Below are 27,860 nucleotides of genomic sequence, written 5' to 3' on the forward strand. Positions count from 1 at the left end.
GGAATTTGGGGCTTTCCCCCACTTGATCAGTGCCTCTCAACTTCCTTACCCTTTCACGGGTAACACAGGGCCATGAGCCGTGTTGAATGCTGAATTTTATGCTGTTTCTGCTGCTTAGGCACATGGGAGTTGCTTTCTGGGACCTGACTTGACTATTCTCTCTCCTGCAGATGGGGGCGTTTCCTGCCCAAAGCCTGCTCCTCCAGCAGATCTCCATGCGGACACTTCTTCCTCTAAAGCTTTCTCGACTACCATGCTGGAACTGAGGTGGGTCCCTCCTTCCCACAAGACACTGTCGAGCCTGGCAATTTCTGGAAGGCAGAAGGGGTCAACGTGGTGGGCTGCCATCTATCGAGTGGCAGCAACAAATATTGGTTGAATGAGCAGGTGAGTGACTAGAAGGATTTGGAGTGAAGCAGTAGAAAGGAATGCATTTATACGCTGGTTCAAGAAGGGAAGGGAAAGGAAGTAACCCGAAGAGGGCCTGCCGCCTATGAGGCTCTTCTGATTCATCAACTCATTTGGTTTCCACAGTAACCTTATGCATGGATGATCTCCATGTTCACCAGTTCAGCAACCTGTGCTTGGAGATACACAGGTGGCTTTTCCAAGGTCACGTGACCACTAGCAAAGCCTGGGTTTCCTCCTGTATTCTAAGCACAAACCCACTGGACCACAGTACTTGTCCATAGGGCCCTGGATTGGGTAAGCACATCTGTTCCAGGCTTATTAGTATGAGGAGCTGGAGAACAGCAATAGGGGAAAATGAGGGGACAGAAGTTCCGTAGTCCAGGACAGACCTTGCATTGGAGCAAAAGCACTTCCCCCTGTAGGACAGACCCATAGCTAGGGGCCTGAATTCACCAGTCACACATTCACATCAGCCCTTGCTTACAGCTGTCAGGTCTTCCAGGTGGAGGTGTTAGCAGCCATGCTCTCTTTATTTCTGTGCCCCAAGTTACACAGTAAAAGCGAACAGCTGAGACATTATACTTGCAGAAAAGTGTTGCTTTAACAGGGTCCTTGGGCTGGGCTTATATTCTGAGTGCACCGCTCTGCTGACTGCACGTGAGGCCTACCCAAGATGACAGAAGCCAGCGAGTCCGGTGAGTCTTCCAGCCATTAACGCTCAGCCTCCTGTTGACATGCTCATTCTGCCTGTGTTCTCCTCCTGGAACAGCAGCTTCCAAGGGCAAGATTCTGCCCCGAGGAGAGTTGCAACCACACATTTTGTTTGACTAAGGGCCTCTGTGCTTCTCTTTAGAACCAAGAAGGAATGGGTAGAGTTTGCTGCTCTCTTACACCTTGCCTGCTACCATGTCACCTTGGGAAGTTTCCCAGCCAACTGTTCCTCTCCAAAGACTTTAAAAAAAGAGTCCGTTTAAGAGGCAGCAGGAAGTGTGGGTACAGAGACAGAGGCCACACCCAGGCTTCAAGGTTAAGAAGGTAAAGCCTCTTAGTCATCAGCAGAGGCCAGGGGCATGGCAGCTCTGACAGCCCATCACATTCCCTCCACTTACTTGGCTTTGCTGCTAGACCCTGAGTCAGGGCAGCCTCTAGGCTGTGGCCCGTGGAAGGGAGTGGGGCAAGACAGCTGTTTTCAGGAGCAGTGATGGTGTTGGGGTCATGACAGCATGCTCACCCACTAAGCAACTTGCTGTCCGTGAACCGCCTCCACCTGGAGTCCACGGTATGAACTCCTGGGGTCATAAACAAATGGCTGCACCGAGAGGCGACAGACTTTGCCTAGCCTGTCCCAGTCCAGGTGCTTGATGGTTCGACCTTGTAGCGCCTCAGCGGCAGTCTGAGGATAATACATCACAGTTCAATCCATCTTCAGTGCTAATCTCAAACCAAAGGCCTTCACAGTAACTCACCAACCGCTCCACCTTTAACATTTCCTCTAAACTGGAGGGAGAAAAAAATACCAATGTAAAGAGAACACAGCTAAATATCAGGCCACAAGTTACTTTAGAGAAAGCTTTATTTATAACATACATCCCAAAAATGTACTGTAAATAGAACAAGATCTAAAAAGCTTTTCCAATACAAAGCAGCTAAAGACAACTAAACTACTAGAATGTTGGAAAATAGAAGGCTGAAACTTTTTTTCTAACATTTATATAGTTTGTTCTTAACCCTAAAAAAAAAAACAAAGCTTCACATTTCAAGTTATAAATTTACCTCAGTAGTGTACACATGAAATGGTTGTGAAACAGGGACAGACTGAAGGCTCAATGGTACTTAACTGGCTATGTCACCGTTTGTTTGAAGGTAGTTTGGGAATGGCCATGTTAAGATACCATGCTTTGGCCTTTTTCTTTCTTTTTTGCAAATAATTTCCAGGCACATGTAAAATACAGTAAGAGCACCGGGGCAGGGCTCGCTCTGACCCTCGGCGGCAGTCCTTCCCTGGAGGGGCCCGCCACACCGCCTGCTGTCGGTGCCTCCAGCCCAGATTCAAGTTTGGATGCGGCTTGCCGGGCCCGTCAACAACATGCACATTCACTTCATGTCATTTAAGGACCATGGAAAGGAATGTTTAAAGGCCATATGAGACACTCAACAGTTTCATAGAATAGTTAAATAAATATTCCTTATATATAAAAACTCATCTCAACCCAAGATGAGGGGAAGAAGAGAGAAGGCATTTAGGAATCTCTTAATAAAAAACCAAAAACTAAATATTTGCTATGGGCACGATCATATTAATCCACAAGTGAGAATTCAGCCATCAACAACAAAAAAATCCAGTGATAGGAAAGATTTTTATAATCTCCAACATGATATAAAAACCCAACTGTTCACTCTTGCTACCTTATTGCACCTCACATCCTTGATGGGTCCCTTTGTGGGGGAGGGGAATCCAAGTTGATGTATTTTATATAGCTGATGGCCATCTCAACATTTTACTGTATTTTACATTCACTCTGCTCGACAGAAACCTCTAGGTAGACACAGAATATGGAGATACATTTACTTCCTAATAAAACAGATCTTTTTTTTAAAACTAGCATTCAAAGCAAAGTTTTGTTTTTGCATCAAACTATGACCCAGGAACGCCTGCAACATAAGGGACTAAAACCCAGCATTAGAAGAGAGAATGATAAACCTCCTTTTCACTCTTCCAGGACTCCCCTCGGCCCAGCTGAGCAGTCATGGAGGAGAGCCCTGCGCAGGAAGTCACCTTCCCGACACCCTTGAGGACGATGCACACGTCTGCACGGGACATGATCATGTAACTACCAAGACATAAAACTTTCCTGCCGTCAGGTCCGTGGGTGGTGGTGGGAAGGAGGGTGTCTCGTCTACAATAACATACATTCCTTGTCTCTAAAAACTCATACTTCAAAAAGGAATAAGAAGCATTAGAAAGGGACTGAAAATGTTATACTTGACAATAGCTATGCAAAGATACCTTATGGAAACGTATTAAAACCTTGTGCTCGCCTGTACTCTGCTACTGAAAACACACAGGAAGCGAATACCTGTCCAACTCACCCCCAAAACCAAAACAACAAAAACCCCAAGAAAACAAAAGAATCCAAGAAGTAGGATAAAGGCCTCAGGTGGTTTTCTCTTAAGTTATCAGATATAGAGGGGAATGTGGGGAGGAGAGAAGGTCGGGGATCACACGTAAGAGTCGAGGCACATGGGGATAAAGGCGCCCCAAGGTCATGGTGGCAGCCGAGAGCTCTCCCACATGGCATTCCGGATGACAAGTCTTTGGAAAGTTGGCTTAAGGAGAGACTGAGTAGGACTGTCATGGATGACACGGGGGACACCATCGACCCTTAATGCCAGCAGACAGAGGTTTGACTTGTCTGAACATTGCACTTTCCAGTATAACTTTTACAATAATGTTCTCTGCAGGATCTGAAAGCACTGCCGTTCGCATCATTAAATAGTGAATTATATTTTTCAAGATAGTTTCCTAGCTGCTCAGGTGTGCTTTTTTTTCTTTAATATATACAGTTGATATATTATGGAAGTTACTACAAAACACATCTCTGGAGTGCAGAAGTTAAGAAAATAACCTTCATACTGAAAATATATCCTTAAAAAAAAAACAACACAGAAAAACCTCTATACAAATGTATGGCATACAAATATTTTCCAAGATGTTGTTATTAAGGCACGAACCATTGTACGAGTCTCTTAGAAATGTATGAACACGGGCCTGCTGACTTGGACAGTCTTAGAAAACTTCATGTATATCAAATATTTCTGGATAACATTCTTCACTTCCAGGTTTCACACACGTGGTACTCCAACACGGGCTTTCTTCATAAATAGTACCAGTGGGTCTCTGGCGGTGGCGGCTGTGCGGGCTGGTCTGCTCCTGGCGGCAGTCTCAGTACGTCTGGTAGATGTCATGAATGGGGACCTGGATAGCAGCAGCGGGGAAGGCCTGAGGTATGTAGCCCGCATAGCCTCCGTACACGGCGGCCGCGTTCTTCTGTAGTGTGGCGATCGTGGCCGTAGCCGGAGCAGCAAAAGGAACATAATTGGCCCCGTAGATCCCAGCAGTGGGGATTCTCTGGACGTTTGGAGCCACTGTGTAGACTGGAGTTATCGGGCGGCCCTGGAGAGGAGAGACAAGAATCTCAGCTTGTCTTTTTCTTAAGATTTTATTGGAGGGCCCGGCGCAATAGCGTAATGGTTAAGTTCTCGCCTTGAACGCGCCGGGATCTCATATGGGCACCAGTTCTAATCCTGGCGCTTCCCATCCGGCTCCCTGCTTGTTTGCGGCCTAGGAAAAGCAGTGCAGGATGGCCCAAAGCCTTGGGACCCTGCACCCACGTGGGAGACCCGGAAAGAAGTTCCTGGCTCCTAGCTTCTGATTGGCGCAGCACTGGCCATTGCGGCCACTTGGGGAGTGAATCACTGGACAGAAGATCTTCCTCTCTGTCTCTCCTCCTCTCGTGTACATCTGCCTTTCCAATAAAATTTTGTTTTAATAAAGATTTTATTGGAAAGGCAGAAGGAAAAACAAAGATCTCACATCTGCTGGTTCAGTCCCCAAATGGCGGCAACACCCAGAGCTGCTTCCAAGAAGGCTGGTTTGCAGTGACAAGGAATCTTCCTTCCAAATGAGCACGCGCAGGTTTAAGGCCAAGTGCACAAGGCAGAAGTCGCAGGGAAGGACCCTGAGAGAGAGACTGCTGTGAGTCCTGTTATAGGTCAGCCAAACACCTGAGCTCATGCAGCTGCCTCGGACACCGAGTCACATACAAACATGAACTGGCTCACGACTCCAAGCGGCTGACTGTGCATCAGGTGTACCCAAAAGCTGACTTAACCTGGACACATGACCTTCATGGTCATAAATACTGCGTTAAGCTAACCACCTTCATCACTGTGTTCTCACCTCAGTACCAGGAACAAGCACCCATGGGTGGTGGGGTTGAGTCAACAAACAAATCCACCCTTAGCTGGATGCAGGCAACCTGTGATACTCGATGGGGTCTCCCTTTTCCCTTTCGCGTAAGTCTATTTAAGGATTAAGGGTGTCTGTTTTAAATCGTCTGTCCTAGGCGGTGACTCAGCTCTGTGACAGGATCCACTGGCCAGCCACCACCTACTTGGAAACCCCCATTTTCTAACAATTATTTTTTTAAAAGATTTACCTTTTTTAATTGGAAAGGAAGATATACAGAGAGCAGAGAGGAAGATCTTCTAATGATTCACTCCCCAAGCAGCCACAACGGCTAGAGCTAAGCCAATCTGAAGCCAGGATCCAAGAGCTCTTCTGGATCTCCCACATGGGTGCAGGGTCCCAAGGCTTTGGGCTGTCCTCGACTGCTTTCCCAGGCCACAAGCAGGGAGCTGGATGGGAAGCCGAGCTGCCGGAATTAGAACCAGTGCCCATATGGGATCCTGGTGCGTTCAAGGCAAGGATTTAATTACTACGCTATCGCGCCAGGCCCACATCATTATTTCTATTTCTGCTTTTCCTCAGGTTGACACAAGGAAGGATGGCACGGAAGTAGTAGGTGGAATGCTTTGGGCTTTAACCTACCGGGAGACAGGCAATAAGAAGACATCCAAATTGCCCCTGCCCAGTTTCTTCACTGCGGCCAGATACCCAGCTCATGGCGACGCATGAGCAACTCGAGATAGGAGCCTGTGCACTTTGTGTTTGGTGGGATGACATCCTACCATGGTCCCTGCTTCCATAAGACAGTTCAAAGGGAGCTCTGTCTGAGCGTGGACTGATTTAAGGGGAGAGGAGCTAAAAAAAAACCCCAAGCCTGGCACTGCCTGAACCATTTTTCAATCATTCCCATCCATCTACAAATTCTATCTTAATTATTCCAGGAACAGAAACCTGGAGGACTCGGAGATACAAAACACACCAAGGTTGAACGATGTACTGGTTGTGTTGTTCAAAGATAGTTTCCCTCCCAGGTCTTACGGTAGCACTGTTAGGTCTGAAACAAAACTGTGCTGCTAGCTGGCTGCTTTTAGAAACCTGTGCTCTAGGGAGCTGGTTGCTGGTGGGTGCCCGGGCCCGGAGCGTTCTTGTGCTGAGTGCGCAGCAGTGATGGACTGACCCTGTCGGAGCAGCAACCCAGCAGCACTGGCAGGCTTGGCCTGCCTGCACCTGCTGCTCAACTTGTGGGAGGGACTAAAGTTGTTCTTCCAATCTAGCCTCAAATTCTATTTGCCAACCTGCAACAAAGGTCATTAGGCCCCTGGCCTCTTATCCTTCCCAGTGAGGTCCCTGTTACAAACAGCAGGCTTAGAGCAGGGGGCTGATCTTGCCACCCTAATTCTGGGCTATCACAGGCTATTCGTCTCTGGGCCTTAATTTTCTTATCTGGAAAGTTTGTAAAGAGTCGCATATAGCACAAGTGTGTTAATACAACTTCATTAACCAGAAAGAGTAAATACACTCCCAACAGTGGCAGCTGGAGACCCATCTGGCAGGTTGAAAATCTAGTACAGGTAAGGAAATGGAAAGTGAGTTCAAGGCCCTGTGACTTTCACCTCCTCCTGCTCTCCGAGGTTTATGAGCACTGAGTAATGCTTCCAGTCAGTCACCATTCTCCCCCTATTTGCTTTGTGAATTTCGTTTTGCATTTCTACTTCTCCTTTTTAATGTCACTAAAGGTTCATCTGATACCAGAACAGGTCATGATGTCTTTGCCACAATAGTCCCAAGCAGGACCAGCAGCCAAGAGCAACTTTAGGGAGCCGTGAACCAGGAAACCCAGGTGGAAATCAGGTATGTGACCTTGACAAGTACCACATGGAGTGGAGGAGGGGGAGGAGAGACTAACCCAGCCAGAAGGTTCCTCCACCTTGGCCTAGGGCAGATTGTGAAAATGGAGAACATGGGGGGGGGGGGGGGGGGGGGCACTAAATGGGAACACAGCTGGGCACATGCAAGGCAGGGGAGGCTGACCACCAGTGTCCATAGGGAGGCCAAGGAGGAACACTGGCTTCCAGTCCTGCTCCCACTCAGTTTTTTTTTTGCAATTGCTCCCTCTTCCTATGCTGTAACTTGACAGAGAATCCAAAGCAAGGGGAAGACTTAGCAAACAACCCAAGTGAAAGAACTTTGCTGAGCACCGCAAATACTTAGACCAAGAGCAACCAAGCCCCTCTAACCCCTAAAAAAAGAAGCCATTCCGAAGGACACCAAGTAGATCCAGGCCTGTGGCAGAAAGTACTGGAGGGAGGAAAAAAAATCCCCACAGGAGTCAGCTAATAATTCCACTTTGGCTTAAGCTGACAGCAACCTCTAACAGTCTGCGCCAAGGGCATAGAAGTTGAAGCTGAACAGAACGAAGACAACTCACCATAGTCAGGTAAGTGTCCACAAGTTCCTCAGCGAGGAACAGGAAATTTGCCCTGATGGAGCTGCTATCCTGTGCAGCAGGGGAACTAGGGTTCATGTCTAGTTTTACTGAAAGAGCTGCAAGAAATGTCACATGTTGGAGGGGATGGGTCTGCCACTTACCTTGGTCCTACAGGACATTCCATAAATATGTGCAATTACTCATCAAGAAAGATGTACACTAAAAACATTTACCTATAATAACTTAGCAGAGTGGGTAAATAAATAGTCAACCCCATTATTTTTTCTTTAGGAAATCTATGTTAAACGATACTTGAGGAGGCCCAGCGTGATGTCCTAGCAGCTAAAGTCCTTGCCTTGCACACGCTGCCAAGATCCCATATGGGCGCTGGTTCATATCCCAGCAGCTCTGCTTCCCACCCAGCTACCTGTTTGCGGCCTGGGAAAGCAGTGCAGGATGGTCCAAAGCCTTGGGAGACTCAGAAGAAGCTCCTGGTTCCTGTTTTCTGATCGGTGCAGTACAGGCCATTGCGTCCACTGGGGGAGTGAACCAGTGGACAGAAGATCTTCCTCTCTGCTCTCTGTATATCTGGCTTTCCAATACAAATTTTAAAAAAGATACTCAAGGCGTGGATGTTTGGCTAAGTTGCAGTTTTGGCACACCTATGTCCCATATCTGAGCTACTCCACGTCTGATCCAGTGTCCCGTGCACCCCACCAGGCAGTAATGAGGGCTTGACACCACTGACGTGTAGGACCTGGATCAAGTTCTAGGCTCTTGACTTTGGTCTTGTCTAGGCCTGACTGTTGGGAGCATTTGAGGAGTAAAGCAACAGGCAGACTTCCTCTCTCCAACAGCATGAACTCTGAAATACTTGGTGACACAGACTCAACTGGTTTTACTCTTTGAACAGGACAGTTAAGGCTCTCAAAATCACTGGAGAACTTGTAAAATATTCCTAAGGCCAGCTCAGTTTGACCCAATTGGAATTTCAAAGGGCACAGTCTGTTTTCCAAAAATGTGTCCTGTGTAATATTCTTCATCAGTTAGATGGGCCCACGTATTGGTAATGGCTGGTAAGGGGCAATGGTCACCTGCTCTAGAAGAGCTTTAACAGATGTAGTCCCCACGCGCTATGCACTGAAGGAGAAACCTAAGCCGTGGCCTCCAGGGCTGGGGAGCTACACAGGGCAGCCATCGGCGAGTACTGCTCTGCTCTGGGGTGGGTGGATGGGGAGGATTCTCAGAGATGGGACAGGAGGAACCACAAACAAAAATGTTCTGAGCAACAGTGGGGAAGGAGGCCAAGGGATGATGAGGGACAGATTCTACGAAATTTCATCTTTACAGACCAACGAAGTGTACCTCGATGTGAATCATCACTGCGCTGCACTGTGGAAGTGAATGATCCCAGAGCATTCTGTACGTCAGCTCCTTGCCAACATGAGACATTACAATGACAATGTCTACATAATACCATGACACTGTAGGAACTGTAGGAAAAACCTACACGTTTAAAATGGTAATATGGGGTTGGTACTATTCCTTTTTTTTTTAAAAAGTTGAAATTTTTTGAAAGGCAAATCCTCTACAGGATGGTTCACTCCCCAGTCGATCACAATCGTCAGGACCTCCATTCTGGTCTCCCACCGGGTGGCACTTGGGTCATCTTTTGCTACTTTCCCAGACACGTCAGCAGGCAGCTGCATCAGCACTGCAGCAGCCAGAACTCCAGCCGACCCTCTGGTTTGGAATGCCAGTCTCACGGGCAGACATGGCTTAACCCGGTGTGCCACAACACCGGCCTTCGGGCAGTATCATTCTTACTTTAATTGTTCTGATTCACAATAAAAAGCATCTGTGTCACCCAATCTAATAGATCTAACAGAGTTAAATGCTCAGTAAACCCTGGGTACTGAGTCCTGATCCACACACCCACACACACACACACAGAGCGATCGCTACCTGCAGCAGGCTCTCTACCTGGAAAGGCGGTGGCGTGGACACGGCAGGAATGACGGCGGCTGCGGCCGCGGCGGCTGCAGCAGCAGCGCTGGCTGGGTCAGGCTGCACGGCGATGGGGCTGAGCATGTGCTCCATGGTGTGGATTTTGCCGTCTTCAATCATCTTAGGCGCTGGAGCGGCCTGAAACATGGAATACTGGGCCCCGATGGCAGGGATGGCCACTGCAAGAGAAGCAGGAGGGGAAACGGATCAATTCCCAAGGAGGGCCCAGCACTTGCCCTGGTTTACCTTTGGAACATGACAAGGAGCTGCAATAAATAAATATTGACATGCTCCAAGGACTACAAGTTATTCAATGATACGTGTACCATTCAATAACATGCATTTAAAATCTTAACCAGGGGTAGGCATTATGCAACAATGGGTTAAGCCAGTGTTTGTGATACCAACATCCCAGATCAGAGAAACAGTTATTCCACTGACCCAGCTGGCTGATGTGCCATGCCGCCCACAGCTCTTGGCTTCGGCATGGCCCAGCATCGGCTAGTCCAGGCCTTTGAGAGTTCATCCCTGTCACTTGGCCATTCCAGTAAATAATCTTGGAGTGGGAGGAGGAGGGGTGCGGCTGCCCATGGACTGAAGTTTCCCTGTAGGGATACTTATCTGGTGTGGTACTATATTAGCGAACTTGCACTGAGCTCTCAAGATGGGATCGAAGCTTAGGGTTGGAAGCTCTGCTTGACGTTAGGAGACCAAGGACCTAGCGTGTGGGGCCTGGGATGACAGCAAAACGCAAGATCCCTGGCCTGAATGGACTGAGTGTCCCCAACCCCAACCCACTGAGCCCACGCAAGCAGGCATTTCTACTTGAAAGGGGAATTTTTCTTTCCTTCCTGATTGTCAAAACTGGCCCTAGCCCCCTTGGCTTCTGATGGTTGGGGCAGAAATTGACTTCTGTAAGGAAAAGAAAGGTTTTAGCTCATAGAAGATAAAGACAAGCTCACATCCTCTCCTCCTCTCCTGTTCCCACCCCTAACTCTGCCTACTTGGTCACAGATGGAAGAAAAACCCTGACAGCCGGTGACAGCCTCTGCAACACTTTCCTACACGGTCAAAGACACCACAGGGATTTTGGCAGAAAGATGCACCTCACCAGGCGTACTGACCTGCACCAGGCTTAATGGCAACTGGGTTGACTGAAGAGATTTCCAAATTCGGCACGAGTTCATATGTTTTCTCTTGCAGTTTTCCTTTCCCTTCGTGATAGCGGCTATAGATACCGCGGCCAGCGGAATATCCCCCGAGGTAGGATCCCCTGGGCCCCGGGGCTCTGTTGCCAGCTGCACCTCGCCCTCGGCCTCTTACGCTGCCTGCTTATAATAACAACACAAGACACGGTGAGCAGCCCGCAGGATACAGACATCCGCAGGGTTCCGGGGTGGAGCTGTGCACCAGGGCTGCCAGCTGCAGGTGCCTGTACCTTCGCTCTCTCCTGGGCTGAGTCAAGACACTCCTTCTGAGCGGGCTCCCCGAGGAAGCCTCAGTTACTGCCTTACAAGGTGAGCTCCCAGCCACCTTCAGAGAAAGAGGAAGCCACTATGAACGTGCATAACTTGAGAAAACAGGCCTGGGACCGCAGGGTCATTGCCTTGGCTTCAGGTCCAACTAGTGGACGGCAGGATGCAGGCCTTTTTCAGTGTGTTGCTGCACTTCAATACATCTTAATAAATGATCTAGAAAAAAAGAAAACTGGCCCCCACCCACATTTTCAATTCATAAACAACATTTTCAGCTGCATACCAGGAGACCTGCGACCTGCCCTGGTTAGGGTGGTCCCTGGTAAGGCAGCACATTATCTTCCCCCCAAACTCCCAAGTGAGTGTATGGCTTGGCCTTGACCCTGAGGGACCTGCTGCTTTGCAAGCTATAAAAGGGAATGCAAAATGGGCACATAATAGAGCCAAGAACCCAAACCCAAGCACTCTAGGCCACCAGGTCACACCCATACAAGAGATCCCCAACTAACCTTTCACGAAGTAGTCTCTGTTGGGCCCGATGAGGGCATTGTAGGGATATCCGTAGTAGGCCAGTGTGTAGGGGTCGCATGAGTACACATAACTGGGGGGTGGTGCAGCCACTTCGGACACACCACCGCCCTTGGCCGCCTTCTGGTAGCGTGAGTACTGCTCCTTGTCCACGGGCTTGGCCAGCGTGACCTCCAGGCACGAGCCCTCCAGCTCGGTGCCATTGAGGTTGTTCATGGCGCGCACGGCATCCTCGCGGCTAGTGAAGTGCACGAAGGCGTAGTCGCGGATCTTCTTGACGCGCTCCACGCAGCCTGGGTTGAACTGGCCGAAGCTCTTCTTAATGGTGTCCTCGGTGGTTTCGATCATGAGGTTGCGCACGTAGAGGATCTTCACGGTCTCCATCACGTCCTCGTCCACGTCGATCTCCGGCTCGGCCCAGTCCACGGCGATCTGGTGGCCCCACAGCTGGATGCGGCCCGGCATGAGTTTGCGGCGCGCCATGGCGGCTGCGCGGTGGCTCTCGTACTCCACGAAGGCGAAGCCGCGGTTCTTCATCTTGTCGGCCGCACTGGCGTAGACGATGACGTCCAGCACGCCCTCGGTGACTTTGGCGATCTCCTCCAGGATCTCCTCCCGCTTCTTCATCTTCGGGATGCCCCCGATGAAGAGGCGGCAGTTGTCCACGCTGCAGCACACGCCGAGCAGGCGACCTGGACGGATCTCGTAATTGTTGAGCTCACGCACCGCGCGCTTGGCCTCGTTCTTGTTGCAGTACATGACAAAGGCATAGCCGCGGTTCTTGCCGTCGAAGTCCATCATGAGGCGCAACTCGTAGATGCGACCCACTGCCTCGAACACGGGCACCAGCTCATCCTCGTAGACGTCACGCGGGATCTTACCCACGAAGACCTCGCAGCCACGCTGGGGGTGCGGCCCGTCCCAGCCTGGCGGCGGCCCGCCGTACTTCCGCTGCCCGTTCTCCTGCGCCATGCTGTAGCCGGTGCGCTCCAGTAGCGCCAGCAGCGCCGCCTCATTGGGGGCACCCGCCACGCCCTCGGGCACTTTGGCTGAGGACCCCGCTGCGGCAGCGGCTGTGGCTGGGTCGCTGTTCATGGCTGCAGTGGAATCCTCTGCGGTCATAATGGCAAAGGCATCCACAGCTGGTGGGAACCTGCGGCAGCAGAAAGAGAACACGAGTGAGTGGGGGCCGGAACCAGGCTTCTTGGCACACCTAATGTTAGGACCTGGCAAGGCTGGAGGAGAATCGGATGGAGGCTGTCCTGTAGGTGCAGCAGGCCAGAAATGGTCTGAAAGAGTCAACTTGTTTTGCAGGGAAAACCAGAGGTGACTGCAGTGGGAGAGCGAGGGCATGGACTGCGCAAGCACCTCATCAGTACCCAGGAGCTTTGAGGCCGAGAGAACCTGCTGCCATTGCTGGGGCCGGTCTCACACCCCTGAAGCCAGTGGCTTTGTCTTTTGTCTAATTCTTGCACTGCCTACCCGCACTGATTCTCCTGAGAGCATATTTCAACCATTTCACAACCATCTCTCTTTTTTTTCCCCGAAGGCCATCTCTTCATTACGGGAATGGAAATTGAGTGATCCATTTACAATGAAGACTTTTAGGTGAACTGGTAAAGAACACTCCGAGGAAGGGGTCAATTCAGAGTTGTGTACTGGGGCGCAGCAGAATGTCTGCACTGGAGGGCTGCAAGGCAGAGTACAAGCTGGTAACGGGGTTCACTATCACCACAGTCAGGCGCAACTGTCTGCAGGAATCCCTCGTGGATCTGGACCCAGTCTACACAGCGAGGTGCGAGAGTTAGGAAGCAGCATCTACCTGGCAAGCCACACTGTAGCTTCCAGAACACTGTCACCTGCATCCTCTTGCTTCTCAACTCCTGTGCCAGGGAGGTGGTGCAAGTGCCACCTGCCAGTGGGGCAACAGGTGCAGAGAGGTGAGACCGGCACATTGGGTGTGAAGACTCGAGGCCAAGCCCCCAGCTCCAAATGCCACGCTCCTTCTCCATCACGAGTGCCAAGCAAAAGCATTGTCTATGATGATGTGATTCTGGGCACCCGCACTAGGCCAGTGTAAGCAACTAAATGCTTCATTTCTACAAACTTAATGTCTGAAGCCAAAGAGGAGAGGATAGGCCTGATCTGTGCCCCTCTCACTCATGTAACACAGGGTTCTGGAGAAATGAACATATAGTGTACAGTAAGTTTATACCCGTATGTGGGGCCCAGCATAATGGCTCAATGGTTAAATCTTTGCCAAGCATGTGCCAGGATCCCATATGGGCGTTGGTTCATGTCCCGACTGCTTCACTTCTCATCCAGCTCCCTACTTGTGATGTGGGAAAGCAGTCGAGGACAGCCCAAAGCCTTGGGACCCTGCACCCATGTGGGAGACCAAGAAGCTCCTGGCTGCCAATCAGCTCAGCTCTGGCTGTTGTGTCCACTTGGGGAGGGGGGGAGGAACCAGTAGATGGAAGATCTTTCTGTATCTTTTTCTCTCTGTAAATCTTTCCAATAAAAATAATTTAAAAACAAGCAAACAAAAAAACAAGTATGGGTACTGGCCTTGTGGCACAGTGGCTTATGCTGCTGTCTGCAGTGCTCACATCCCTGAATGGGCTCCAGTTCGAGTCTAGGCTGTTCTGCCTGCAATCCAGTTTCCCACTATCGACCTGGGAAGGCCAAGTAACTGGGCCCTTGCCACCCACATAGGAGTCCTCATGGAGTTCCTGGCTCCTACCTGCCTCAGACCTGGCTGTTGCAGCCACCTGAGGGAGTGAATTATTGGATGGGATATCTGTCTCTAGCCAAACTCAACCTTTTAAATGAATAAAAACACCTTAACAGCAACAACAAGAACAAGCACTGTGTGCTGTGCTCTCGTCACGAAAGGCACCGACTGGCCTAACTTGTCTGGCCTCCACACTAGTACCTCTGGTGGGACTTTAAAAAAAAATACAGCCTATTCCATTTTATAGACTATAAAAGTACTTGACAGGTTTTGAAAGAAAAAGATATGAAATCATTCCTTTTTCTCCTTCCCACACAGAGCCATGTTTAAACCCCCCACCCCCCCGATGGTTTTGTGCAGGGGTGGGGAGAGGGTGTGATGAGGCCTCTGTGTTCCTATCAACAGCTGCTTGAGCTTCCACCACAGAATCGCACCAGGAGCCCCCAGGCCTTTTCTAAAAACACTGTACCAGGAATTACACTCAACACTGTGCGGGGACATATCAAAGACAGTTAAGGTGCATGACAGGCCCACATGACAGAAAGCAAGGCTGGCAGTTTAACTTGCACACTGACCCCAAACAGCCCTGCTCTGGGTCCCTGGCTCCGGTATCTCAAAGCCATACAGGGAAAACAGGCTCCATGCATACCAGCTCCAACACCTCCTAGCTGGCTGGGTTGAAAGAAGACACTTAGGTGTCCTGTGTCTCAGCTTCTCTACCTGTGAAATGGGAACACTACCGATAAATATCAACCTAAGTTAAAAAGAGTATGTGATTCAACACAAGCACCTGCAAAGCACGTTGTGCCTAAAACATTACCAACGCTTAAGGGATGTCAGTAACTAACCATCCAGACTCCGGGGTAAAACCTCAAACCAACTCTTCAAAATTTTGAGTACTTTCTTCAGACATTTTCTTGGTTCTTTACACATTTGTTGGATGTGCCTTCCATTTTATTTTTGTTTTCTTTGTTTTTTGAGTGCTTGAAAGCTCATCTGACAACACCCAGGCATCTTGACTTGGCTTTTTCTGGTATACATTTGAAAAGTTTCCCTATAATGTAAAATTTCACTTATATGAAAATGAAGATGTTTCTCTCCTTCCAAAAGAAAGATAAGACTGTAGACTGTAAGGAGTCCATTTGTAAAAACACATGTGAATTTGTGATCCGTGACCTGGGAAGGATTCCAGTCCATGTATAACAATGTATGGTATGTGGGGTCTGGTCCAGTGGTCCAGTGGCTAAATCCTTGCCTTGCACACAGCAAGAACCCATATAGACACTGGTTCATGTCCCAGCTGCTCCACTTCCCACCCAGCTCCCTGCTTGTGGCCTGGGAAAGCAGTGGAGGACGGCCCAAACCCTTGGGACCCTGCACCCATGTGGGAGACCAGGAAGCAGCTCCTGGATCCTGGCTTCAGATTGGTTCAGCCCCAGCCATTGTTCCCACTTGGGGAGTGAACCAGTGGAAGGAAGATCTTTCTGTTTTTCTTTCTTTCTGTATATTTGTCTTTCCAATAAAAATAAATAAATATTACAGACTATAAAATTCTTGTGATCTGTCCCTGTTTCCGGAGGTGGGAGGCTCAGCGACAGCCCGAGCCTGCCAAATGTGTCACTGCTGGGCAAGCACTCCATTCGGACTTATCTTGAAGTTTCTACCAGAGTTTAGAGATGCTCTTCTCGAGCTGCCTTCCCTTGCCTCCTAAGCTCATCTGCCCCTGGCCAAAGGTACTAGACCTGGAAGGAGCAACATCTGGCGAAGGTGGCCGCCTCAGTTCCTGGCTCATCCATGTCAACTGCAACTCTGAGGGCTCTAGGAGAGACACAGAACTGTTTTCATTTCTCCACTCACTTGGCAAATATTGACTGAACACCCACCACCTGCCAGGTTGTCTTTGTGGAGCGCCCCTGGGAGTCAGTTAACTGAGCCATGCTCCCAACACCAGCTGGCTGAGAACTGAGGCAGTGCTGCCCTCCTGCTCACTGATCAGAGAGGGCTTCAAGGCGGAGCTCAACAGTGCTGACTCACTTCCACTAAGGCTGTGATGCCCCATGAAAGGCCAGACACTACCAACACTCTGCTCTTAAAGATGAACTTAAAACACTCCCTTTAGAAGGGTTCCCTGTGGTCCTTGCGTGGTAGCCTAGTGGCTAAGTCCTTGCCCTGAAGGTGCCTGGATCTTGTATGGGCACTGGTTCATATCCTGGTTGCTCCTCTTCCCATTCAGCTCCCTGCTTATGGCCTGGGAAATCAGTCAAGGATGGCCCAAAGCCTTGGGACCCTGCATTCGTGTGGGAGACCCAGAAGAAGCTCCTAGTTCCTGGCTTTGGATCAGCTCAGCTCCAGCCGGTGTGCCCACTTGGAGAGTGAACCAGCGGACAGAAGATGTTTCTGTCTCTCCTTCTCTCTGTATATTTGACATTGCAATAATAAATATCTTAAAAAAAAAAAAAAGAAGGGTTCCAAGTACATACATGTGTGGCAGGGTGGGGGACACACCCAAGGAGCAGTGACAAATACTACAGTTGGAAGATAACATTCTCATTGGGGCAGATATATGGACACCAGGAGCCGGAACTGCGCTTCAAGACTTGCACTCGGCAATGGGCGGCTGGCACAGTGGTTAAGCTGCTGCTCGGAATGCCTTGATCCATAATGGAGTGTCTAGTTCAAGTCTTAGATCCTCTGACTCTAAGCTAGCTTCCTAGTGATGAACATGCTGGAAGGCAGCAGGTGGTGGCTCAAAGTGTATGGCTCACTGCCACCCACGGGGTGGCCTGGACCGAGTTTCAGCCCAGCTATGGTTATTGTGGACCTTTGGAGAGTGACCAGTGAATACAAGGTCTCTATCTCTCCCTCTTTCAACGGAAGATGAAGATACATACATACATTTTTAAAAGGGATACTTGAATCCTGTCTGCACAGAAAACAAAGTTCCTGGACAAATAGCACAGGTTCTCAGTTTTTATCCACTCGATACATAACAGTTGCTCAGGGGACTTGGCAATCTCATTTAGGCTTCATGGCAGGCTGAAATGCAGTCTGCCGAGCGCGAACCCTAGCTAGGGTGCCCATCCTAGCTCCTCCACTGACCGGCTGTGAATTTTGGGAAAAGCCACTTACCCTCTCTTTCAGCCCCTGTACCTTTATCTTTAAAGCAGCCACAGCCGCATTCTGTGCCAAGTGAAGTGCTGTGCTCTGAATTAATTCCTTCCAACCCTCGCAATGGCTATAGGGGAAAACACCAGGCTCTCCAACTGAAAACTAACATAAGTGAAGCAGAAAAGGACTCGGTAGATTCTCACTTAGTAAGCATCAGAGCGGGCGCTGCCAGGCACCTACTATGGCTGGCCGAGTCTCTGGGTCACAGCTGGCCTTCAACAATTCCCATGGCGGGGTGATGGGGAGGAGGAAGTGAAAGTCACATGCATAGCTGCAAGTGCAGCACCCGGTGCTCCATGAGCAAGGGATCTGAACTTCAATTAAAACCAGCAAAACTAAGGCACCGGACTTGAAATGAGATTCTCGCTCTAGGTAGGATTCTTGTGTCGGTGGGAAAGCAGATAAGAGCTTATCCCAGCTACAATGAGATGTCTAGCCTGTGAGGGCCAAGGGGACCTGGGCTAACAGAGCCACATGGCCAGCATTCATGGCAGAGAAGCCATCCAAGCATTGAGATTTTCGTCTGGTGGTGCGGCTCAGGCATCCCAGTGTAGGCTGGTTTCTCACCAACTATGGGACTTCGACTAGGCTCTTCCAGAAGAACCCAGACATGCCACATCCAGTGGCTGGCAGTGCTCAGGAGGGCCTCCCGGTGCACAGCTGACCTTACACACACCAACAATGCCTCAGTCTTCCCCGAAGGCTGCCAGTAGCCAACAGAAAAGGCGGCAGGCTTGAACAATCATCCTCACAGTTTGGCATTTAGGACAAGCGTAGAACAACGTACTTTCAAATCAAGCTTGAATTCACAACTGGGACCTTGAACTTGTTTGAACTTGTTGGGTGAAAATAATAGCAGGATCAACTCAGATTTCCAGCAGAAATCATCAGGGATTTGCATCCCTCCACTTTACAAGGGAAGATGTACTGATTTATCTGAAAGGCAGAGTGACAGAGAGAAGGGGAGGGAGAGAGATAAAGAGGGAGATCCTGCGTCTGCCAGTCATGTCCCAAATGGCTGCAATAGTTGGGACTGTGAGTGTCCAAAATCAGGAGCCCAGAGCTCGTCCAGGCACTTAGCAGGAAGCTGGATCAGAAGTTCAGCAGCTGGGACCTGAACACTCAGACGTACGGTGTGAGTGTCCCAAGCGGCAGCTTAACATGCAGGGCCACAATACCTGACCTGAAATCTCCTGTCTAGGACTGGTTCAGAGCACCTTTCAGTTAGGTTTTCTAAATTAGCAAGGGGATGTTCTAGAGGGCAAGGGATACCACTGAACTGGAAAGTAGTTCTGCAGCAGTCTTTTGTCACGACCAACAGGCAGGCATTTAGAAGCTAACACTGATCCCACCCAATCCGTGGGGCGTCGGCGGCGCAGGGACAGTAGGGATCTGTGTGCCAGCAATGTGGAGTTCCTGGAAGAATCCTGCTGGCTGGCCAACTGGAAAACTGCAAGTTAGAGACATGTTCAGTAGGGGAATGGTGTGTTCTTCTATAACCTTGGGAGAAGATTTTGAGGAGAGTTGAGTATATTTACCCAAGGGGAAATCCTGTCTTTCTCTATGATTAGATTTACATTTTGATGTTTCCTATTCATATAATAAAATATAGCCTTTTCTAACAGTTATTTCTAAAGTGCGACCAGTGCCTGCAGCGTGCAGTTAGAACACAACACCTACCTGCATGTCAACAGCAAAAACTGTGATGTGCGGAAATATGAATTTAAATCATGACCGTGCCACTTACTCATCATGTCTCATGATATAAAATAAAATATCCCCAAGATATTTTGCGTTCGAATAAACTCATACAAACTTGTCAGACATAGTCTTATTTGAGGCACTAAGAAGGAAGATAAGACAATGATTTGGAAAAAGCCCCCATCAGAGTAATATAAATTTTGCTAAAATTGAAGCAAAAATAAGCATCAAATTTATGGTAAAGATATTGCCTTAAAGAAATAATTAATTTACTAATGGATATTCAGTTAAACAAGGGAAAAGATGAAATCCAAAATTGTTTCAAAATCATGTACTGGTAAAGAATTATTTATTCCTCCCTTCCCTTCTGTGACCATTTACCATTTCCTGGCTTACCTGCTAAAAGTCTCCTCCAGGACACTGAGCAATATTACTCAGCTCCATTTTCACACCTGTAAGATGACTGTAGTAACAACATCGATGTCACAGGCTTGGTTCTGGGATCAAACGACATTTGGCAACATCTGACACTTAAACAACTTGCTTAAAAAATGCTAACTGGTGAGCATCTGGTGTCAAGGTTAAGACACTGCCTGGGACGCACACAGCATCTCTCCGAGGAGCTGGTTCGAGTCCTAGCTGTTCTGCTGCTAATCTAACTTCCCATGAACGTGTACTCTGACAGGCAGTGTCACTGAGCCCTGTTCATCACAAGCCAACTGACAGGCTTGGGTCACGTCAGCACACAAACGACAGGCACGTACCACAGAAGTGCAACCCTGGCTTAGCCGACACAAGAGGACAGCTGCCAGCCTGGGGTGAGGACTTGGGCCTCACTGAAGAGTCACACCTTTACACACTTCAGAGACCTACTCGGAACAGAGACCGAAACTGCGCTTGGAACATGCCAACCCGCAGGGCAACGTCAGACTCTGTGCTCTGTAAGCAGAAGACCATGATGCGACTGAGCACAGGCAGGAACAGTACATGCCCATGTGTACTTTTCACCCACTTCCCGATTCAGACACTAATTGAGCACTCGCTGCAGCCCAGGCTGTGCTAAGGACTTGGCGATACAGTGACGATGCTGACGTGGTCCTTGGCATCAACAGCCTGGCAAGGGAGAAGGAAGGGGGAGGAAAAGGAAGACAGCAGAGAGACCTGCAGGAACTTAGTAGTGGCTTAATAAGTATGTGCAGAAATACTGGCCAAAATGTTGGAGGCAGATGTGGGAACAGAAGGTAAGGCCCAGGATGAAAGCAGGACCCAGGCTGTGGAAGGTTTTAGCCTGCACAGTCTACAGACAGACAATGGGAAAACCATTAGGGCCTCGAGAATTGAGCCCAGCACAAAGCCTAGGCAAAGAGCCCAGGGACAACCGTACAGCTCCTGCACTAGCTGTTTCACAGAGCATATCACAAAGAAGTTCGTAATTGTGCTCGTGAACCTTTCTGTGGTACAAGCAGGTGCTCTGGGTGGCATTTACAAGCAGGTGGAAGATCAGCCCGCCCTTCTGCATGCCCAGTGCCCTAGGTACTGTGCCTGCCTGGCCAGGGTTCTCTGTGGTATACGCACTCCCCTGTCCTTACACATTCTGCCACTGCCCTTCGTTTTCTAAAACATTTCTTCGGCAACCAAAACTTAAACTCCCAGAGAGCTGTCCGTGCCTCTCGTGGGTCACAACAGACTCCTCAAAGCGTGACACAGAAGACAGTATTAGTCTGAGAAGTTAAGGGATGGTGGCATCCTTCTAATCAGTCAACAGCTCCTCAGAGAGTCCTTATTCTTGCAAAGAGGCCCTGCTGGGGACAGTCACAGTATAGTGGGGTAGGGAGTAGACTCCAAATGGGATTAGTCAATCCTAGGAGGTCAAACAGATCTCACGCAACATGTATTTTTGAGAGCTAAAGACAGAAGCCTAGGAAAATGTACAGGAGCATCAATCCCCGGTGGGACAAGATCCAAAGGGTGACTGCGCTATGCCAGGCAGACGAGGACTGGGAACCTGGATGCCTCTGGTTTCACTGCACTTAAGACAGACGACAATTTCACAGGTACAGAAGCACTCTTGATATTCTTACACCTGGAACGAACTGCGCTTTCATATATTACGTGTTATAAATACAATGCACGCACTGATGTCATAGGATGCATTAGAGACTACGCAAGTCCAGTAACTGAATCCTTTATGACCATGATAGCCTGCTGCCATCATCTAGCACAGTGAGATAAGTTTAGAATAAGATACTTTCCCACTGCAGGGATTTCTGGAAAAGTGGCCACGAGACTACGTCGCTTGCCACTCTAAGAACAGAGCAGCACTGAGGGGGAACAGGTGGCTTCCAGAGTCCCTGGGAAGAAGGAAATGAATGAGAAATGATTTTCTCAAGGAGCTTCCTCGTATACTGTAGCTTGAGTTAATGGCAGCCACAACCTTAGAAATACGTGTCAAGGCACCATGAGGGAGCTTTTGAGAAAAAAGTGTCTGCTGGTGGGGAGGAGGCACACCCGAAGGCTGGATAACCTGTTCTGGTTATTTTCATAAAGCACCAGAGCCCAGCTGCAGCCGAATGTTTATTTATCAGCTACAATGACTGTGGCTCTCGCAGAATTGGGTAATGACTTGGCCCAGAGACCCTGTGGCCTGCACAACCAAAACCCTTCACTGCCCGGCCCTCTTACTGAATGCCTGCGACCTCCAGCCCGGCCCAGGCAGTCAGGCTGGAGTCCCGGGTCCCCAGCTGTGCGACTGCCCAAAGTTGGGAAGGTGCACAATGGCTGCTCTTCGTCCTCTTGCAGAATGAGGGCGGGTCCTAACAGTCACGGGCTCAGAGTCTCCTCCAGTAGGAAATGGGCTCCCATGAGCTAAGGCCTTGGAACAGAACCAGGACCATAGAAGGGGGATGCAAGTTAGCTGTATTTGTGCCCTTTTAATTTACTTTTAAAAGTTTATATGTATTTCAAAAATAGAGAGACACAGAGACAGAGAGCGAGATGTCTTGCATTCGCTGGTTCACTCCCCAGATGCCTTTTACAGCCAGCACTGGACCAGGCCAGGCCAAAGCCAGGAGGTCAGAACCTGATCTGGGTCTCCCGCTTGGGCCACAGCCTGCTGCTGCCTGCCAGGGTGTGTGTTAGCAGGAGGCTCAAATCCGAAGTGACACAGAGCTCTGAACCAGGTACTTAGATATGGGACACAGCTGTCCTAAGTGGTTTCCTAACTGCTGTGCCAAAAGCCTGCCTCCAACGGACCCTTCCAGAAAATTCAGATAAGGAGGTTTAGACAGCCGAGAAACTGGATCAAGGTTACAGACCATCAGCCAGTCTGACGACAATGTGGCAACTCGCCCACTCTAACGCCTCCACAGACTAAAACAGTTCTAAACCTACAGTCAGCACTGGCCAGCAGAAATGCAGTGGGCTGGCTAAGGGGAAGCAAAGCCCACGTCAGCTGCACAGGGAACTTCCTGGAAACTCTTCCTTCCTGGAGGAGCCCTCATTTCACTTCTCCACCTCCCCACTTCTCTTCTAAGCTTTCAAAGAGCTCTGCAAACTGTTTTGGAGCCTGTTCCTGGCTTTTGTAAAGTTGGACGCATGCTCAAACTGTATTTACAAACTTCAGGATCTACTGAATTAAACTCTTCAGTGGAAATCTTGAGGGGCCAGAAATCACATAAACCCAGACATCTGAGAACATGGGATCACGGGAGGCACCCGGCTCAGCATCCCGACTCCAGCACTTGCGAATGACATTCCCTCACATCACTGCATCTCCTTGAGCCTCAGTCATACCATCTCGAAATGTCACCAATTACCCAACAGATGAGATTCAATCAGATAACACGGATGATACGCTTAGACGAGTACCTAGCTGCAGTGAATTGTCAAAGCCTTTTCATAAAAGAAAATCCTTCTAGTGAGTCCCGAACAGCACTTTGTCAAAGAGCTTCACTGCAGAAAACCTCAAAGTCACAGTTTAGAATCCACAATGAACAGCTGGACAATATAATTTTTAAAATATCAACTTAGAGAACCCTGAGAGAATTCACTTTCAAAGTTTTTTTTTGGGGGGGGGGGAAGGGGCACACTATCAGTTTTCCTATTTTAATGGGAAAACACACTTCACACAGAACACATGAACTATGAAACTATAATGCATTAATTTAAATGAACTAACTTCTGTCATTTTAGTATTTCCTGAGGGTACCTGTATTAAAGAACTTCATACCTGCTTACTAAAGGTAGTAGCTCTTACACACTGCCCATTAACTACATGGCATTTCCCAACTATTTTAGTGGCGTGAGAGACACATATACCAAGAGTGTTGTCTGCTGGTTCACTCCCCAGATTCCAACAATAACAGGAGCTGGATGCAGTCAGAGCTGGAGCCAGCAACAGAACATTGGTCTACCTGGGCCTCCACCTGCTGCCTTCCCAGGAGCGCACTGGCAGAAAGCGGGACGAGGGAACAGGGCCGGGACTCACACACCTGGCCATGCCATGGGATGAGGGTGTCCCAGGCGGGATGCATGCCTGCCCTACGCTGCTGCTGCCAAGTTTAAGAAAGAAACCTGAGCACAGCATTCTCAGAGAAACCCAGAGCCAGCGGTGGAAGACACAAAATGAGAGTTTGATGGATGATTATTTCTAGCATGAAAACTATTTGATTGTAAAAATGATTTGCAATAAAATTCCCTTAGAAAGAAAATCCTTGTGTCGATTAGACTGATTTGCTTTTGAAAACACCATAAGCATCTTTCCTAAATCTGCCTTCCTTTACCAGTTACAGAGTGCAAAATACCATTTCCACTTTCTTGACGGAGAAACGGATGGAGGTTGATCATGTGCCTAGTTCAAAGTCACAAGCAGATAATGGTCAATCTGGAATTCCAAGTGAACTGATGCATTCTGTGGGGGCCTTTACACTCCCACGTCCCACCTGTGTGGCAGGCTGTCTACACTCAAGTCCAAACAAAACCCAGGCAGCCCAACAATAGTACAGATTCAGTCAGAAACCGGAGTGTGAATGGTGGACTTTTATTCACCACGGTCTTCGAATTTATGTTGAAAGAGATTTCTGAAGGGGGGGGCAGGGATCAGCTTATGTCACCATTAGCAGGGTGTGTAAGCGCTGATCTTTTCCTTCCAGTTTCAAATTCAAGGGGGGTTTTAAAGATTTTTGAGAGGCCCAGTGTTGTGACACAAACAGGTTAAGCCATTGCCCATTTGAACCGGCTGCTCCAGTTCTGATCCAGCTCCCTGCTGATGCAACTAAGAAGGGAGCCTGCCACACACACTGGAGACCCAGGTGAAGTTTTCAGTCTGGCCCAGCCTGTGGCAGCCATCTGGGGAGGGAGATCAGCAAATCTCTCTTCCTCTTTAACTGTCCTTCAGATACATAAACAAATGTTTAAAATTAGTTTGAAACCCATGCATATTTTTAGTAACACATTTTCCATAAAATTTGGAAGACTTAACATATGCATGGATTTCACCCTTTTGTGCACCCAAATAAGCTTCTCTTTTCATTACATTCCCTAGGCCATTCTTGATGTCCTGTGGTAGGTTAAGTGTTCTCTGTTCCTGAACCACAGGAGGCGCCAGCACACCTGTGCAGCACCTGGGTCAGTGCGGTGCGCTGGCGGTGTGGCCACCAGCAGCCCATGGGGCTCCCGCAGGTCTCTTTGTAAGACAATTAGCATTAGTTGCAATTCGGAGACAGTGCCTGCTGCCCTGGACGGAGCCAGACCCTCTGTGGTGGGGCCCCACTTGTTTTCCTGGGCAGCAGCCTTGCCCCAGGCATGTCCTCAGCTCCCAGGGAGCCCTCGATTGCTTTCCTTTAAAGATGCTCATGCTGAAGGTGGGATCTTTTTGAACGCAGAAATATTCTTCAAACACTACAGTCAGCTTTTTATAATAATGTGACTCTAATAGGCTCAGTGAGAGGAAAAAAATCAAAAAGGGAGCGAACTTCCTAGTGGGAGGCAGCTTAAAAATAAACAGAAATTACAATACAACTTTAAGGAGCAAATCCAGCAAATGCATTTCCTTTTCATACCTTAAATGTTGTTCTCCCTTGACTTGTAGTCTCATGTATTCAAATGGTACTATGTTCCACTCCCTTTTTGGCATATAGTAAAAAAACAAACAAACAAGAGCTTAATAAACATAGCCCACTGAACAGGTCCTTTTACCAAAAGTATGGTGAATAATTAACTCTCATCTCCCTAAGCTTAATTCTGTATCATAAAAACCTGCCTACAGGAAGCATCATGAATTTGCTGAAGTGACAAGGAACGTGGGTCGCCCATGTGGCTCTTTGTGAATGCCCAATCTGCTTTATCAACAACTCTTAATAGAAATGGCATCATTTGAGAAAGGACCTTAAACAATAAGCAAAATAGAAGTTCACTTTTTGTTGTAAAGCAATCTAAATATCTTAGGTTATTTCTATTTTCTCCTGCAATGTGGTTCATATCCCTATTTCATTAGGAACCTAGCACTGAATGGAGAAATGTCTGCAAAAAGGAATAAATGAACGGAAGAAACAGGAAAACAAACAAACAAACAAACAAAAATAAGCACCATATTTTATAGAAAATGTGGTAGGAAAAAGCTACCAAAACAATTTTATTCTTATACAAGTACATATTTACCAGCACATGGCTCTGGAAACTTTTTCTAATTACCTATTATGCCTATTATACTTTACCTGTATCTAGAACTATGTAAACAGACCATCACAAGGTGTGTCTCCATAACAAGCTGACCCACACCAGAGTGGAAGGGCAGCTCTGAAACAGAGCGAGGTGGGAGTAGGGGGGTTGTGGGAAGTGCAAGCTCTTATCAATTGGCTCCTTCTCCAAATGCACACAGCTGGGGGCGGAGAACTTCCTCCAGATCTCCCAGGTAGGTGACAGGATGCCGGCCACTTGAGCCATCAACAGGACTTCTAGGGTCTTCAAGAGCAGTCAACAGCTCAGGTTAGCTCAGCCAGAGGTGGGCATGCACAGCCTAACCAGCATCTTTCTAGGAGGCCCAGTGCCCATCCCTTTAGGATACCCCTGAAAAGGCAGGTCCTGGAAAGGGAAATGCAGATTTTCCACAACTTTTCTTTTTTCCTCATCTGAAAGGCTGGGCTTCTACTATCTTATCTTGGGAAATTTAGTAGAGACTTTATTTGAAGGTCTGAACAATATAGCACTTCAGTTCACAATCTGCAACCCCACCAGTAAGTGGCAGGCAGGTGAGGGAATCTTGAGATTCAACCCACTCAATCGGAAAGTGGCAATAAGGAACATAGCCAGGGGCCGTGGTTTGGATATGGTGACTGTCATCCTGGCAGTACAGGGAGGCAGGACATTGAAGAGATGATTAGCCATTCAGAGGTGTTAGTATCTTTTCTTGATTACTTAAGGGGATAATTCTCACCCGAGTGGGTCAGTGTCCAAAGAGAGAGGTAGCTGCAACAGAAAAGCTGCCTTCCTTGGCCTTCTGCCATGTTACGAAGCAAGAAGGCGGCCTCACTAGAAACTGAACGGATGCCAGCACCTCTTGCAAAGATAAACCATTTTTCCCTAAAAAATGACTTAATGTGGTGTTCTGTGACAGCAACAGAACACAGATGAAGACACCATTAACGGAAGCAGCAGCACAATATTGAGAGTACCAAAAACACGGGGGCAAGCAAAAAACAAATGTCCATTCTACCTCTTGAGCTAACTGATGTGTGAATGGAATCTGCCATATCAAGACAGGTTCTCTATGTGCCATAAGTTCAAACGAGGAAGGGGAAGATCCCCTAAGCTTAAGCAGAGAAGGACATGAGAACAGGCTGTACTTGCTTTCTGTGGCTAGCTATCAGAGTACTGAAGAAGGCATGAGCTTTGGAGTACAGCCCCCTTCTGTTCCTGGCAGCTCTCCCCAAGGAGAGGCGAGTCCTGATCAGTTGCAGGGAGCCCAGAAGTCAATGTGACACTAACAATATAATGCAGAGGTTCGCCTAACACACCTACAGACCCAAAGGTCCAAGTCAGCCTGTGGGAATGTTCACGCTAGGGAGCGATATTCTGCACTGCAGAGGGGAAAAAGCTAGGGATGCTCCGAGAGGTCTGGATTTCTGACTTTAAATTCTCATGCAATCACCCTGGTTTTCAAATGGAACCATCTGGGTGGTTCCCAAGTACGCCAGGGTAATATTCAGGAACAAAGAACCGCTATTCTCTGGCCAGCTATTTTGTTTTCATTCTTGTTTGAAAGTTTTAAAAATCTGAACACTTTCCAACGAATACTCAACATGTAAGAAAATGTAGTAATTTATGGTCTAAAACAAGGAATTGGGTGGACATTATGCCTATTGGTTAAGAAGTCCACGTCCCACACTGGAGCCCCTAGCTCCCATTCAGGCTCGGCTCGCCATCCCAGCTTCCTGTTCCCGT

General features: G+C 48.5%; 1 protein-coding gene and 1 long non-coding RNA gene across 7 annotated transcripts in view; one reads left to right on the top strand and one right to left on the bottom strand.

The window, feature by feature from the left end:
• Nucleotides 1-2,113: 2,113 nt before the first annotated feature.
• Nucleotides 2,114-27,860, bottom strand: part of RBM47 (RNA binding motif protein 47) — a 144,436-nt gene continuing 118,689 nt past the window's right edge. For 4 of the 6 annotated variants that reach the window (XM_040965781.1, XM_040965783.1, XM_040965782.1 and 1 more), the window contains 4 exons: nt 11,800-12,971; nt 10,940-11,146; nt 9,774-9,994; nt 2,114-4,585 (listed from right to left, as the gene is read on the bottom strand). In XM_040965781.1, coding sequence (XP_040821715.1) covers nt 4,355-4,585; nt 9,774-9,994; nt 10,940-11,146; nt 11,800-12,940 — 1,800 coding nt within the window. In that variant the 5' untranslated portion in view covers nt 12,941-12,971 and the 3' untranslated portion in view covers nt 2,114-4,354. The remainder of the gene's footprint in view (nt 4,586-9,773; nt 9,995-10,939; nt 11,147-11,799; nt 12,972-27,860) is intronic. The other 2 variants (XM_040965784.1, XM_040965785.1) reach the window with 2 other exon arrangements.
• Nucleotides 7,572-10,955, top strand: LOC121146418. Its single transcript, XR_005882215.1, has 2 exons — nt 7,572-7,817; nt 10,830-10,955. It is a non-coding gene; the product is annotated as an uncharacterized LOC121146418 (long non-coding RNA).

Source organism: Ochotona curzoniae, unplaced genomic scaffold, assembly GCF_017591425.1.
Source record: "Ochotona curzoniae isolate NIBS_2020 unplaced genomic scaffold, NIBS_Ocur_1.0 scaffold_4505, whole genome shotgun sequence".
Taxonomy (NCBI): domain Eukaryota; kingdom Metazoa; phylum Chordata; class Mammalia; order Lagomorpha; family Ochotonidae; genus Ochotona; species Ochotona curzoniae.